At 39.4% G+C, this 15,104-nt stretch overlaps 1 protein-coding gene across 1 annotated transcript in view; it reads left to right on the forward strand.

Annotated features, from left to right (window-relative positions):
• Positions 1 to 11,962, forward strand: part of efna2b (ephrin-A2b) — a 188,842-nt gene extending 176,880 nt beyond the window's left edge. Inside the window, exon 4 of the mRNA XM_084100781.1 lies at positions 9,016 to 11,962. Within this exon, the coding sequence (XP_083956907.1) occupies positions 9,016 to 9,134 (119 nt within the window). The 3' untranslated portion in view covers positions 9,135 to 11,962. The remainder of the gene's footprint in view (positions 1 to 9,015) is intronic.
• Positions 11,963 to 15,104: the final 3,142 nt, after the last annotated feature.

Consider the following 15,104-nt stretch of genomic DNA (forward strand, 5'->3'; position numbering starts at 1 on the left):
TTTATGGTGATACTTGCAAATAGGTACCAGGAATCTCACATCCCAATCCTCGTGTCCAGTTTGATTTAAGCAGGTCAACCCTGGGAATTCTGTGAACACATGTATTAACTCCAGTGATGGGTGAAACGCTTAGCTTTGCTTAATTTATTTTCAGGAACTTTGTTCTCTTCACTCTGGACCTCCACTGATGTCTAAGACAGCTTTTTTTATGGGGCTGATCATTCATGTACCATAAACGGTGGAGTGATAGTGTTGCCCCTCGGGGGCACTTGCTGTAGGAAGCTATTCATCTCACACAGGGCAGATAACAATCAAAAAATGTTGACCTTCAACTAATCAAGGCAGGCAGGTTTAGACATTAAGAGACCTGCAGGGGTTCTCTCACACAAGCCACAAACACCAGAATAGCCTGCAGTTAAACACAGAGGTCTTGGTTTATTTAACCCCTCACCCCAGGTAGACATGCCATATGGGTAACACTGCTTAAATCACTTTCCCTCATGTCAGAATTGTCCAGAAAATATACTCATTAAGCTAGACTTTAATGTACAACATTTGCATTTATCACACATAGACCTGCTCATTGTCATGGAGGACTTGGCACTGAAAAAAAGGCAGAAATAAAAATCTTGTGCAGCAAGAGATGGACATTTTAAATGCTCTATAGCATTTACACATACTGTACACTTTTTTTAGATTTAGTTTTGTTTAGAACTTTTGAGTAGACAACATATTTTTTAGGTCCATGGCACGACATGTCCTGATATCATAATAAAGAAAAAATTCTAAGAATTAAATTCTTGAAAATCTTACTAAGTATCTGTCATAATCTTTTATTAGTATTTAGAAAAATAATTCTCGCTATAAAAACTTGTTGCTTATTAGCATGCATATTACTAAGATTTTGGCTGTTTATTAGTACTTATAAAGCACATTAATGCCTTGTTCTGCATGACCTTATTCTACATCTCTTAATCCTACCCAATAACTAAACTTAAAAGCTACAAAAACCACCTTACTAACTATTAATAAGCAGTAAATTAGGAGTTTGTTGAGGCAAAAGTTGTAGTTAATAGTCAGTGTTTATGCATATTTTCTTTTCGCTTCGGAGCCGAGTGGCTATTGTTCCTGCTCTGCAATCTTCGATGAGAGAGTGTTCTACGAGCCTTCTGTTCTTTGGGGAAGAAGCCTCTTCAGTCTGTGTTGGCGTGACGGCGCTTCAGCGGTGGTCGCGGTCTCTTAAAGAGCTTGCAAAAAACAGCTGTTTTCACAGCTCTTTAAAGAGTGAGTGCACACAGTGGGCTGCACTATATCCCTGCTTGTGGTGCCAGTGAGTGTGAGTGCACACAGATTACCATCTCTGTGTTGCAGTCGAGACTCGACAGGGTTTGCGCGGGCCTTAAAAAGGTCTTAAAAAGTCTTAATTTGACCTTGTACAATTTAAGGCCTTAAAATGGCTTAAATTGGAGCAGCAAGTCCAATATCCAATAAGCATTCAATATCATGGCATTAAATTAGGGCCCTATGATTTCCGTGATGCGTAAAACGTGTACGGAATCGCAGAATCCATTTATAAAATGGAATTTACTGTATCGTAAATGAAAATGTTACTGTATTGTCACAGAATTTGTCCACTTTTGGATGAATAAATCAAAAGTAGGTCAGGGCTCGACATTGCCGCTTATCTGGGACAAGTGGATATATTGAAGTGGCAAGTGATAGAGAATTTTACTTGCCCGACTAGACAAGTAGCCTGATTAAAACGTAAATAACGAAAACAAACAAACTAGTGAATCACCAAACTGCGAGAATTACTCTGATTTTATTACATTTGAGGTGACGGTAACAATGTTGCGCTGTCGAGGCTCATGCAGACTCTCGAGAAGAAATGGAAACAAATGAGCACATCACACACAAAGAAACGTCTCAGGTTACGACTGTAACCCTAGTTCCCTGAGAAGGGAACGAGACGATGCGTTAATGACGCTTTGGGAACGCTTCTGCGTGATTGCGTCTGAAGCACTTGTATCAACTAGTCCAATGGCGAGAGTGGGCGTCACGGGCGGGTGACGTGATGACCAGGAAAGGATAAAGGACATCCGGTTTAGAACCGCGCTAGCTTCGAAAAGGGCCGAAGCAAGTCGATCACAGGGATGTAGGAAGTATGGCAAAGTGATGCATTGTCTCGTTCCCTTCTCAGGGAACTAGGGTTACAGTCGTAACCTGAGACGTTCCCTTTCGAGGGAACTCGCGATGCGTCAATGACGCTTTGGGAACGAGAATGCCCAATACGCCATACAAAACAGAACCTGTCTGTGTGAATACTGCACAACTAAGACAAGAGCATTTGAGAACCTGGGGAAGCGCCCAGTTCGAAGTTGCAAAACCTTACGAATGTGAGCGGAGAGGACCAGGCTGCCGCATACCACATCCTACAGGGATATCTACATATATAATAAGGCTTCTAAGCCACCATACTCCTGTCCTGGTCTAAAAGCACCACGGAAGAAACAACCAAAGCCCCCCCCCCCCCCCCCCCCTCAGGGAAATACCACCAAAAGGGACATGGTTGGCACTAAGGCCACCACGTACACCTTCAGTGTGGAAGGGGATAACCCTGCGGAAAAATGAACCAGCAGTAACTCCAGCACTGTACCAAACGGGCAGTAAACTGGGCCCCACTGTCCGAAACCCGCAATATGAAGTGAAAACCCATCACTTAATACATAAAGTTTCCTCGTGGAGGGAGCTCTGGAGTGAAGTATGGTCTCCACAACCTCAGCTGAGAGACCAAAGTCAATGAGTTGGGCCCCCTCAGAGGCCAAACCCACGGGATCCAAATCTCTGAGCTGGGTGAAAGATCACCCAATCCACTTGAGACTGAAGGTCCCTCCTGACTGGAATCTCCAAGGGAGAGCCGTCGAGGAGAGACACCGGGTCCGAGAACCAGTAGGCTCTGCCAGAACGGTTCTACTAGTAGTATAATTATCCATCCCGGCGGACCTTCTCCAGAACTCCTGGGAGCAGAGTAATCGGGGAAAGATGTACAGACATAGCCTCGGCCATGTCCATACCACAACATCCAGCCCCAAGGGAGCTGGGTGTGTGAGGGAGAACCAAAGTGGACCGTGCGTCGTATCCTGAGACGCAAAGAGATCATACATTGCAGTCTTTTTTTTAAAATAAACAGTAGCATGGGGAAACTCTTGATAGTGAACACACTGTTCATGAATGAACGTATCCAGTCCACTATTATTGTTATTGCAGACCCCGTAATCTACGCGCTGCCTCAGCACACGCGAGATCCGATATCGAGTAACAGAATCTTTATTGCAGACCCGTAATCTACGCGCTGCCTCAGCAAACGCGAGATCCGAGCCAATTAATAATCTTTATTGACTTTCTTCCCTCGAGAAGAAAGCCATCGGGAGCAGAGCTAAACTCTCGATAGTGCAAAAGATACACGTCGGGAATTTATGAATGAACACTGTCAGTCCCCTTATTTTACTAGAGCTGACCGTGCATGCTCCACTCCCAAACAAACAACACATGAATCGCGTGTGTCCCCACTCGTAATGAAGCGAGGGCAGGGAGGAACACACAATCCAAAGCTGTTTGCTCCCCATACTCCTGTCTAGATATATATAATATGCTTGTGGTTGTGGACATGCATCGATGCTCAGCACTCTACCTCCTCAGAGATAGACTGCTGAAACACCGGGCTCTCTAACCAGGACGGAAGAAGCCGCGGCGCGGGCTTCCGATCGCAGAGAGAGAGCGCTGGATCCCCCGGATAAAAGCAGAGAAAAGGCGGAGCCCGTCTCTAACCTCTCTGCGAGATCCATTTGCGAACCCACAATACCAACTTCCGTGCTGCCTCGGCAACACGGGGTCGGTACTGCGAGGAACGCGAGCCTGAACACCCTCCTCAAAGAGTGACAAGCGGAACGGAGCGAGTATGATAGTAACTCGCAATGCTCGTAGTCAGCACCCTCGAGCGCTGACAGAACATGCTCCGTTCCAAACAAACAACACATACATCGTGTGTATCCCCACCCGTAAAGACAGAGGGCAGGGAGGAACACACGATATAAGGTTGTTTTGTTCGCCATAATATCTATGCTTGTGACAGACAACAATAAATAACACAGACAGTATAACACAGAGCGCTTGCTGAGGCACAGAAGCTAGCGCGGTTCTAAACTGGATGTCCTTTATCCTTTCCTGGTCGTCACGTCACCCGCCCGTGACGCCCACTCTCGCCATTGGACTAGTTGATACAAGTGCTTCAGACGCAATCACGCAGAAGCGTTCCCAAAGCGTAATTGACGCATCGCGAGTTCCCTCGAAAGGGAACTCAGTTAACATACTGCGGTAAAAAATCAAAATGTCGAGTTTTTACATTTATAACATATAATACAGTTAAGCAACCTCACAGGACCAATAGTACTGTCTTCCTGAATACCATTACAATTAAACATCGACAGTTTTCATACATACTGATTTCATACGACAATTCAAAGTAGTTAAGTAAATTAAGTTACTTACATTTTAGATGCAAATTCTTGCAATATTGACTGTTTTTGTTATATTTCAGCATCAAAAATAGTTCCAAACAAAGATCACAGGAGAACCAAAGTGCATCTCATAGTCAACGTGTTCATTACTGAACGAATCAGCTGTTTGAATGAATTGTTTGAATGAATTACTCACTCATTAAGACAGACAATTGCCACCATCTACTGGCGGTTTAGTTTCATGTTTATAATTTTTTTCCAACATTTCTTATTTGTATTTTCAAAAAATATTCAAAACAATATCATAACATTGTTTAATGCAGTTGTAATTTTTCAGATCAAATTTAAGAATTTTAAATGAAAGATATAGCATACATTTAATAAGAATTAGATTTTTTTTTTTATAAAGGTAAAAAAAAAAGCCCTCGGGTTAAAGGGTTAGTTCACCCAAAAATGAAAATTCTGTCAGTAATTACTCACCCTCATGTTGTTCCAACCCCGTAAGACCTTCGTTCATCTTCGGAACACAAATTAAGATATTTTTTATTAAATCTGAGAGCTGTCTCACTCCTCCATAGGCTTCTAAGGGAATGAAACTGGCTGGCCCAGAAAAGTTATTAAAGAGATCGTTAATATAGTCCAAGTGACTACAGTGGCTCAATCTTAAGTTTATCAAGCGATGAGAATACTTTTTGTGTGCAAAAAACCCAAATATAACGACTTTATTCCACTATTCATTTCCTTCTCTCTAGGGCATTTAATTAAGATGCCAAATGTATGTTGCCGCTATTGACGCACATCACGATGCAGGTAAATCTATAGAAAATCACGACCTGATCATCAGGTTCCTGAGGGGGGCAAGAAGGTTAAATCCTCCTCGCCCTCACTCTATACCCTCTTGGCACTTGTCTCTGGTGGTTACCAGCATTTGCAGATATCCTCCTTTGAACCTCTGCAGTCAGTGGAGTTACAGATTCTGTCCATGAAGACAGTTCTCCTGGTTGCATTGGCTTCCATTAGGAGGGTAGGGGACCTGCAAACATTTTTGGTCAACGAATCGTGCCTGGAATTACATATATGTTCCCAAGGTCTCCACCACTCCTTTCAGGGACCAGGTGGTGAACCTGCAAGCGCTGCCCTTGGAGGAGGCAGACCCAGCCCTAGCTTTGCTCTATCCCATCCACGCTTTGCTCCTGTTCATGGACCGAACGCAGAGTTTCAGGACCTCAGACCAGCTCTTTGCCTGTTATGAAGGCCAGCAGAAGGGGAAAGGCTGTCTCCAAGCAGAGGTTAGCCCAATGGCTAGTGGATGCTATTGCTTTGATGCCAGGCCTAACACTTGTGTGCGTTGGTGGAACCTTTGCTTGGCTAGGTGTCCATATGTAGTGATCCCTGTGGCGATCCCATATGTGTATTCTTCCACGGTACGGCTCCCCTCTCGGTAAGCCCGTGTCTTTCCTCTCTGCCAGCGTGTCCCCCCCTTACAAGGCTGGAGCCACCCCAGAGACCTTCCACATGTTGTACTGCCCTACTTGGCCAGTCCATACAGGTAACTTCCACATGGTACCTCCCTGCAGGAAGGGCACGCTTTCCCAGTGTTATCCAATAGTCTCACTGAGTGGGTCATACGGAACAGCAGTGATTGACTTTCTCTGCTGATGCAGGGTGCTGGAAGGGCAACAATGTTGGTAGATATCCCCAATTTGTCGGTTCACTTCTGATGTAACGTCGAACATGACCGACTGAAAGGGAACATCTCGGTCATGCATGTAACCCTCTGAGACTTTACATCCCGTCGCCACAGTTGCTGTACCACTGCTGGGCGACTGGGTCACCGGCTTGGCTCCTAAGCGGAAACCAAATATGTGATGCATCCGCTTCCGTATATACAGACCCTTTCCAAAAAATTAGAATATCATGGAAAAGTTTATTTATTTCCATAATTCCATTCAAAACGTTAAACTTCCATAGATTATAGATTCAGGGCCCACAACTTAAACGATTTCAAGTATTTAGTTGTTTATTTATTTATACATAATTTGGACTTCCAGCTCATAAAACCCACGAAAACAGGATTTCAAAAAATTTGAATATTACATGAAATCACACAGTAATTACACAGTGATACCATGGTCATTGAACCAGGTTTTGGTTCTTTTGGCAGTGTGGGCAGGTGCAAATCCTGCTGGAAAATGAAGGAAGCATGAAGTGCTCTGAAAATGTCCTGGTAGACGGCTGCGTTGACTCTGGATTTAATAAAACACAGTGGACCAAAGTCCTCTTTTCCGATGAGAGCAAATTTTGCATCTCATTTGGAAACCAAGGTCTGGAAACGCTGTGGGGCGGTTCGTCAGATGCAAATCTCGCATGCCAACATCCATTGGCTCATTTAGTTACACTCGAAGTAGATTGGTCTCTCATAGCGATCCCCAATTCGTCGGTTCACTTCCGACGTAACGTCTCCGTTCCCTCCTTCAGGGATCGAGGGTAACATATACTGTACGTAACTGAGACAATTTCTAAAATATCATTTTTACCTTAAACATAACATTTAAAAAAATATTGAAAACATTGATTGAGATGTGTACAATCATATAGGGTGTAGACCTATTGGGTGTAGAAACTTTAATTAACATTTATTTGGTTAAACCACATGACTTTTTTCGAATAATTAAATTAAACTATTTTTTTTTTTTTTTTTTTTTTTAATCAAAACTATAAAAAAACAAGCCCTAAAAAAACTTGTAATGTACAATCTAAGAATGTGTAGTTTGAGGTCCCATATTTATTAAATCAATAATGAAATGGAATCAGAATAACAATTAGAATTGTTAAATTCCTTACAATTACCATCCCTATTTGCAGTCATAATTTAGGCATTACAGCCCATTAGTGTGATGTAATTGTTAGCAAACAGAAGTGTTCCAGAGAGCTGTTCAGACAATCGCATGCAAATTGAAACAACGATCCACCTCTCATTCTATCATGTATCTGTTTACAAGAGCACTCCATCCATGACTCCATCCAGCTTCTCAGAGATAATGTGCATTGCCTTTCACTTAAATTGAATCACAATTAGCAATTTAATCTCTGATTGAATGTAACTTCAATTGATTGTTTGAATTCAAATTCACAGTTCTCATCCTTTGTCCACTGTTGGACTTTAGAGGTGTAGAAAGTTGTTGCAAAGGGCTGCGTATTGTTTCAGTAGGTTTTGGACTTTGGTATGTTTTCATGAAAGTTTGTGACAGGATGGAGAGTAACAAAAAGAACAGCAGATGCCTGTCAGTGAAAAGCTTTATCATCCGGTGTGACCCCTCCATGTCATTGTTTATTTTCCTTCTCTCTGACTGGGTGGAATCCTAGTCTTGTTGTAGACACAAGGGTTAATTTAAACCCCAGACCCCATTATAATGTCTTTAGAGATCAAGAGACTGGAATTGTTGGACCTGAGACAAAAGCTCAATGAAAGGCAGATTTGGAAAAAGGATGCGCGAGGGGCTAGAGGTGGCAGCAGTGAGACAGTAAACAATGCACAGAAGCTGCATCCCATTTTACATATGACTGATTATAACCAAATCTGATTGGAAATAGTATATATATATAAAATAGTATGTGATGAAGAAAGAAGTCTTGTGACGGTTCTCTTTCTAACAATGTAATATGAAAAATAATATAATTAGCAAATAACTATAATTATAACGTGTGTTCATATAGAAAAATCCAACATAGAGGCTATATAAATATGTACAAAATATATATAAATAGTGTAAAAAATTGTGTATATGTACACACACTATTTTAAATATATACACTACTGTTCAAAAGTTTGGGGTTGTTAAGATTTCATGATGTTTTGTGGAAGCGGAAAGTGGAAGTGTTTAGGAACAGCAGCAAATTAACCACAAAGCGGAAGACCACATAGTCACAGAGTGGGGTCACCGAGTGCTGAGAGGCATGGTGATTCCAAATCTGAAGAGATCCAAACTGCCACTGGCATTAATATCAGCAAAAACTGCGTCAGGATGTGTTTCCATGGCCGAGCAGCTCCTTGCAAGTCTTATATCACCAAGTACAATGCCAATTGTCGGATGGAGTGATGTAAAGCACGCTGTCACTGGACTCTGTAGCAGTGGAAACATGTTCTGTGTATATTCCATTCTATAATAAAATATTATTTCTAATTATTAATACAGTGAGTCTAAAATGATTAGTCTAAAATAAAATAATAAACATGCCACCAGACCAAATCATATGATCTGAATGAGGACCGAGTACCCCTGAGGCTGAAACTGTTCCTGCAATGATTATTTTCAATGATCAATGAATACCCTATAATCACTCCTGTGCAAAAGATTCCTGAAATGCACATTGCTGTTGTCAGTTTGTTTTCTACTGTTTGTAAGTAATGTTTGTAAGTAATTTGTAAGCAGACATAAAGTAGCACAGGTGCAACATGATTATTAATATGCATTATTTCTCTTCCTTTCTCTCTCAGATGACTCTCTGTACGAGTCTCCAGAGCCTTTCCTGACAGATGACTCCAGCAGTGGTTGGGCATTAACGCCCAGCCTGTGGCTCATGCTTCCGTTGCTTCTGCTTCTGTGTCCCTCATAGCATTATAATCCACTGAGCTTGACCACGCCCAACCTGCCCCACCCCATCATACATCACAATGACATGCCCCGCCCCATGAGATCTGGTGTCTAGCCAACAAACATTGCTCCTCACCTGCTCTTTGCACTGTTGAAATGGATTTTTACCAACCCTGCAACCCGGCTGGACATCCGAAAACCATCTCTAATTTACAATGACAATATGCCTCGCCCAAATGCCCAAATATGGGCGTTCCTGCATAGGCTTTCTTGCTCGACTGACAAAAGACGTGACGCGGCCAGCATTTTTGTGTGCTGTACTTTTCGGCCGACATCCCACTATCATCCGCGTGTCAAGATTCAAGCGACTGTCATATGAATCTCTCTGTTTGTCTGCGTTAACCACCTACCTGAGCATTTACTGTCATCTGAGCTCAGTTTTCACTATTGTGAGATCGTAAAAGTGTGCAAGTGAGTTTGTGCTTGAGGGTGCACGTATGCCAATGTTCGCATATGAACAGATGTACAGAGCAGTCACAGTCCCTTAAAAAATTACTAGAAAAAAACTATTACTCATTGAGAGGAGACAAATCTATCTGTAAATCTGCCAAAGACACTACTTAAAACTTTTTTTAATAAGGGGAGTGGGGGCAAATACTGGCTTTGGGAAGAGATTACATGCAACCATGGAACATTTCAGGCTTTTAGATTCATGGGAGGGGAGTGACAGACGACAGTGTAGATTTTTCTATATAATTATCTTTTTTGTCATACAAAAAAACAAGAATGTTGCGTAGATTAAAAAAACAATAGCTAAATATGGCCTTTTTTCACTGGTGCTCAATCTGAAATGAGTTTGTCTGTCTCAGACTGCAAAAATAATATTAATAATTTTCTTAGTGAGTATTTTTGACTTGTTTTCCAGTAAAAATATATTATAATAATATTTATTTACCCCATTAGAAAATTATGCAGCCCCTAAAGTGACATAAAAAAAGACTTTTTTTTCCCATATGTACATATTTCCAAATTATTATTATTATTTTTTTGTGCAAAACGGTGAACAAGAAAGTTTTTCATGAACACAATACATTTTTCATTCACATGTGCAACACACACACACAAAAAAAAGTAAATTTGAAAGTTTTGCACACAAGTTTTTTGTACACACGTAGAATGCCACTTTTGGGGCTCCATAACAAATAATTTTCTGTTTTCGTTTGTTTATATTAAGCATAAATCTAACAAACTTTTGTGAGGTTTACACTTAAAAAAAAAAAAAAAAAAAGATTTCAAGAAATATCCTCTGAAAACATCCTCTTAATATCTTACGCAGTTTTACACAACACAAAAATACAGATTAAGAGAATTAATTTTTGCAGTGTATACAGTGCCAAGTGGAAGAGGGATGTTTGTGTCAAAGAAGTGTTTGTTGTCAGGTCTCCTTTCTTAACTTTCGTCCCAGCCTGTGTCGCTCTCTTGTTCTCTTTGTATCTGCCTCTCTCTCTCTCTCTCTAGCTGTCATTTATGAATGTGGTCTTTTCTATGTGCCGCTCCGTCACGCATAGATCTCCCACACTTGCACTTGCTCCCTTTATCCGTGCTGAGAAGGACCGCTGAATAAGAGGCCTCAGGACTCTGAGCGCCAGGTAACTGTGACATCATTATGACATCACAGGCTTTGGCGTAAAGACTGACGGACCGAGGCCTTGCACTGCAAATAGAAATGCTACATAACATGACATAGCACTTCTGTTTTGTGACAATTTCATGAAAAAAAAAAAATGAACAGAAAGGAGAAACTATAAAGATGTGGGGATATTTGTGCTTTGGAATTGTTTTGTGACTGTAATAATATATGTCATGAAGATTTCAAGGCAAGTCGGCATGGATTGTCTAAGAGAATGAAAAACTTTTTTTTTTTTTAAATGTATGTTGGAACTTTTATATTTTACTTATTCCTGTGTTATTTTTAACTTTGCAAAAGAGCAACAGAAATTATTCATATGTGATATGAAATTATAATGTAGACCCTTGAATTATTAGAGCAACGATGGTACCAGTTCTGCAGTTAAATGAGTCTAGACAAGTCAGATGTTGCTGTTGTTGTTGTTGTTGTTGTTTCCTGCTTGTATCACGATGCATTCTGGTACATGTAGTCCTGAATATTTTTTTTTCTCCAAGTGCTACTATGAGATTATTTTTATTTGTTAATCATGTGGATAAAACATATTTTGAGTTTCTATAAAATGTTCAAATGCTCTGGCAAAGGACAACTACAAGAAAAAAAAAAAAAAAAAAACTGAAATAAAGCTTTTTTTGTTTAAAAAATTATCTTTTCTTTACAGATTGTGAAATGTGAGTTTGTATAAATCTGTGTGGAATTGAATGCATGATATATATATATTTTTTTTTCTTTTTTTTTTCTTTTTTTTTTTTGAAAAGTGCGTATTCAAAAGTTTTTTTTTTATTTTTTAAAGACATTAATACTTTCAGTAAGCAAGGATTCATTAAATTGCTAATATTTATCATAATTTTCTATTTTAAAAAAAGCTGTTCTTCTGAACTTTCCATTCTTCACTGAATTCTGGAAAAAAAAATGCAACACGGTTTCTACAAAAACAGCACAACTTATGATCTTATTTATGTAGGATCATGTGACACTGAAGACTAGAGTAATGATGCTGAAAATTAAGCTTAGCCATCACAAGAATAAATTTCTTTTTTAAATAAATTAAAATAAAAAGTTCACTTAACTTGTAAAATTTCACAATATTAGTTGTACTGTATTTTTGACCAAATAAATGCAGCCTTAGTGAGCATGTCACTTCTTTAAAAAAAATAAATAAAACCTTTCCAACCCTACTTCCCGCCTTGTAAAGTAGCATCCTAATGGAACCTCTCATAACATTTTGCCTAGGCTGCAAACTTAGCATGTTATATACACTGAAACATTGTTTACTATTTTTCAGTATTGAATTAAATGAAAGTTTAAGATTATATAACATTAAATATATATGTGTCTTTTACATCATTTTAGATTATTGTCACTGGCTTTTTTGTAGTGGATTCTGGGATTGCCTTCTCAAATGATTTCAGAACAGATTTTATGTCTTGTTGAAATGCTCCCTCTGTAGGCAGCTCACTTGGTTTGGACTTTGCAGTATCCCAAAACCCAAATTTAGAGAAAGTCTAATCTGATGAAAAACATCTTATTCTATCATAAAAAAAAAAAAATGTTGATCAAACAGTGTAACTTGTATTTTGATAAAAGCAAAGGATCTCAGACCAGGCCAAATGAGCTCCAGAGACATCCTCAAAGATATGGTAATATATCAATCACACAGAAACCAGACAACATGAAAGATCTTCCTTTGATTTGTATGTTTCCAACTTGCGGGGAGGGGGTAGGGGGTGGGGAAGAAAGATTATCCATCAATTTAGCAGTGTAATTCAATAACTTAATCCCTGCTGGCCTTGTAACCCTCCGGGACTCTGAAAACTTCACTTTGCACTGACAACACATTTTCCATTTCTAAATGTCTCTTGCTCTTGCTCTGTTTGTCTCTCACTGACATACACGGACACCTTGTGTCCATAGGCTTTACTATTTGAGAAGGGATGACAGTAAATGCACCTGAACGGCTGTAGTTTGCAGTAATGTTTGTAAGAGGGTCAGAAAATGGAGGCTGATAGGACTGAGTGCTGAGCTTGGTCTCATGCAGTGATGGAAACCACAGTGCCATGGGAGTCTTACTGAGGAGAGATGCTGAGGAGAGATGGGGGTAATTGTGCACAGATTTGGACAATTTTCCCCCAATTTGGTATTATCTGTTTCCTACCAGACAGCTGAAACAGAAAATGATGGAAGATTCTAGAAAAAAACCCTTTCCGTGACACTAGGGCCTCATGGAAATTACACATCATATCATACATAATGCATCACATTATGGAATAGGATTTATACATTACTAAATATGGTATGTATGGCTTATAATTCACCATGTGGAAAACATTTTGTGTCAGTCAAATGTCATTAACATCAAGTAAAAGGGTTTGACATTGATGTTTTTGTAAAATATGACAAGGCATTCATCGCCAAGAAAACCTCATAACATGCAATTTGTTTCATTTGTGTGGGACCTACATTCATAATCTTTCAAACAAACATAGTAAACTACTAGAAAAGGGAACAATTTTACATTTCGCACCACAGATGATGAAGTTCATTTCAAATAATAAAGGTTTAATTCAATTATCCGCTTCATTTGCAAGAGGTCAAATGTTAAACTGGGGTGAACCAATGTGGGATTGGTTTGGAATAGCATACTTCCTAGCACTGCATTAAGTATATACTATGCACAGAGTATATTTATGCATGAAATATCTACATAAGTAGTAAATAACTAGAGGGCACTCTGTGGAATATTGTATCTAGCATTGCAATGATCTCGACATGACCTTCCATTTAATGACAAATTTGTCGTCTTTGTTTTTTCAGACTGCAAAGAGTTTATTCTTTTATCTTTTATTTATTTATTTTTACAGCAAATTGGAATTGAAAAAGAAAAAAATATGTACAAGATGGTCAGCACTCACTGAATTAAACATTGGCAACATAGCATTGAGCTCTTAGGTATTTGTACATTTGTGATGTAATGCATTAATTTTTCCATGTTTGAATGGATATGCAAATGTACAAGTTCAACATTGACAGTATCTAAAACTTATCACTATCAACGAAAACAAAAATGTTGTGAATCCTCCAAAGTTAATTGTATATTGGGTTCATACATTTGTTTATTATGATATACCCAGCTTAAGTAAGTTCAGTGATGTTTCATTTTTGTTTTAAAAAAGTTATTAATTTAGTTAAATTATATATATATAGCCGCTCTGGAGTAAACCGTGATGTCATCATCCAGCTCAGTTCAGTTCTTGTTTAATAGTGTCAATGCAGGCAGATCAATATTATTGTTGAATATTAAATTAAATGTTAAATTTAATGTCCCCAGCTAAGCAAGCCAAGCTAATGGCAACAAAGGTGGAAAAAGGCGACAGTGGCAAGGAACCAAAACTCCATCAGGTGGCAGAATGGAGAAAAAAACAGTCGGGGGACCAGTCCTCCTCTGACCAATGAACGAACAGTGTATGATTATGATTCAGGCAGCATTATAGGTCAGAAGTCAGATTGGTTTGGAACAATCAGAATATTATCCAGTTCCATCTGGTTGAAGATCGGAGTCACGCCGGTATGGAGACGGGTTTGTTGAGGATGGCTGTCGTGTCGATGAGGCCTTCACAGGGGAGAGTCTAGTTGACACAAATATATAAATACATTTATTTATATGTATATATATATATTGTCTGTGGAAGGTGTAAGACCATAAAATCTTTGTCCAATCATTGCATTCAAATGCATTCGGCCTGTCAACGTATTTGTTTTCATACCTCTGCGCACCCTGCTCGCACAGACATCACACATCATAACTGCGTTTCATGCTATGCAGAGTTAGACAGACGTCAGTCACCCAGCACTGCAATCGAAACAGCAGCCACCAGTTTCTCCTCAAGCAAAACAACAAGCTTATGCTGAGTTCATGCAATAACCACTGTAATTTGAAAAAGATTTGAAACCTGTGATGTTATACTCAAACCGGTTCATGACACTATCAATGCCGAAATGAATCTGCAGCAGTCAGGTGGTACAGGTCAGTTCTCTTTAAGTTGTTTGTGTTCATTATTAGTGTAATTTTTATGTGCTTTGAGACATGAGGTACTTTACCACCTCTCTTTTTTTTCTCATCAGTGCGAAAGAGACTCAAATAACTCATTGATTTTTGTCATACAGATAAGTGTTATACATCATTCGAAACTGTTGTGTCTATTTTTATTTGTGTATACTCACAATAAAAACAAAATTATGAGTTTTTCGCAAAATAAAGAAATAAAAACATGATCTCTCTCTCAGTGAAGTCTGAAACGTGTCTGA

This window comes from Abramis brama, assembly GCF_963993115.1.
Source record: "Abramis brama genome assembly, chromosome: 23".
Taxonomy (NCBI): Eukaryota; Metazoa; Chordata; class Actinopteri; order Cypriniformes; family Leuciscidae; genus Abramis; species Abramis brama.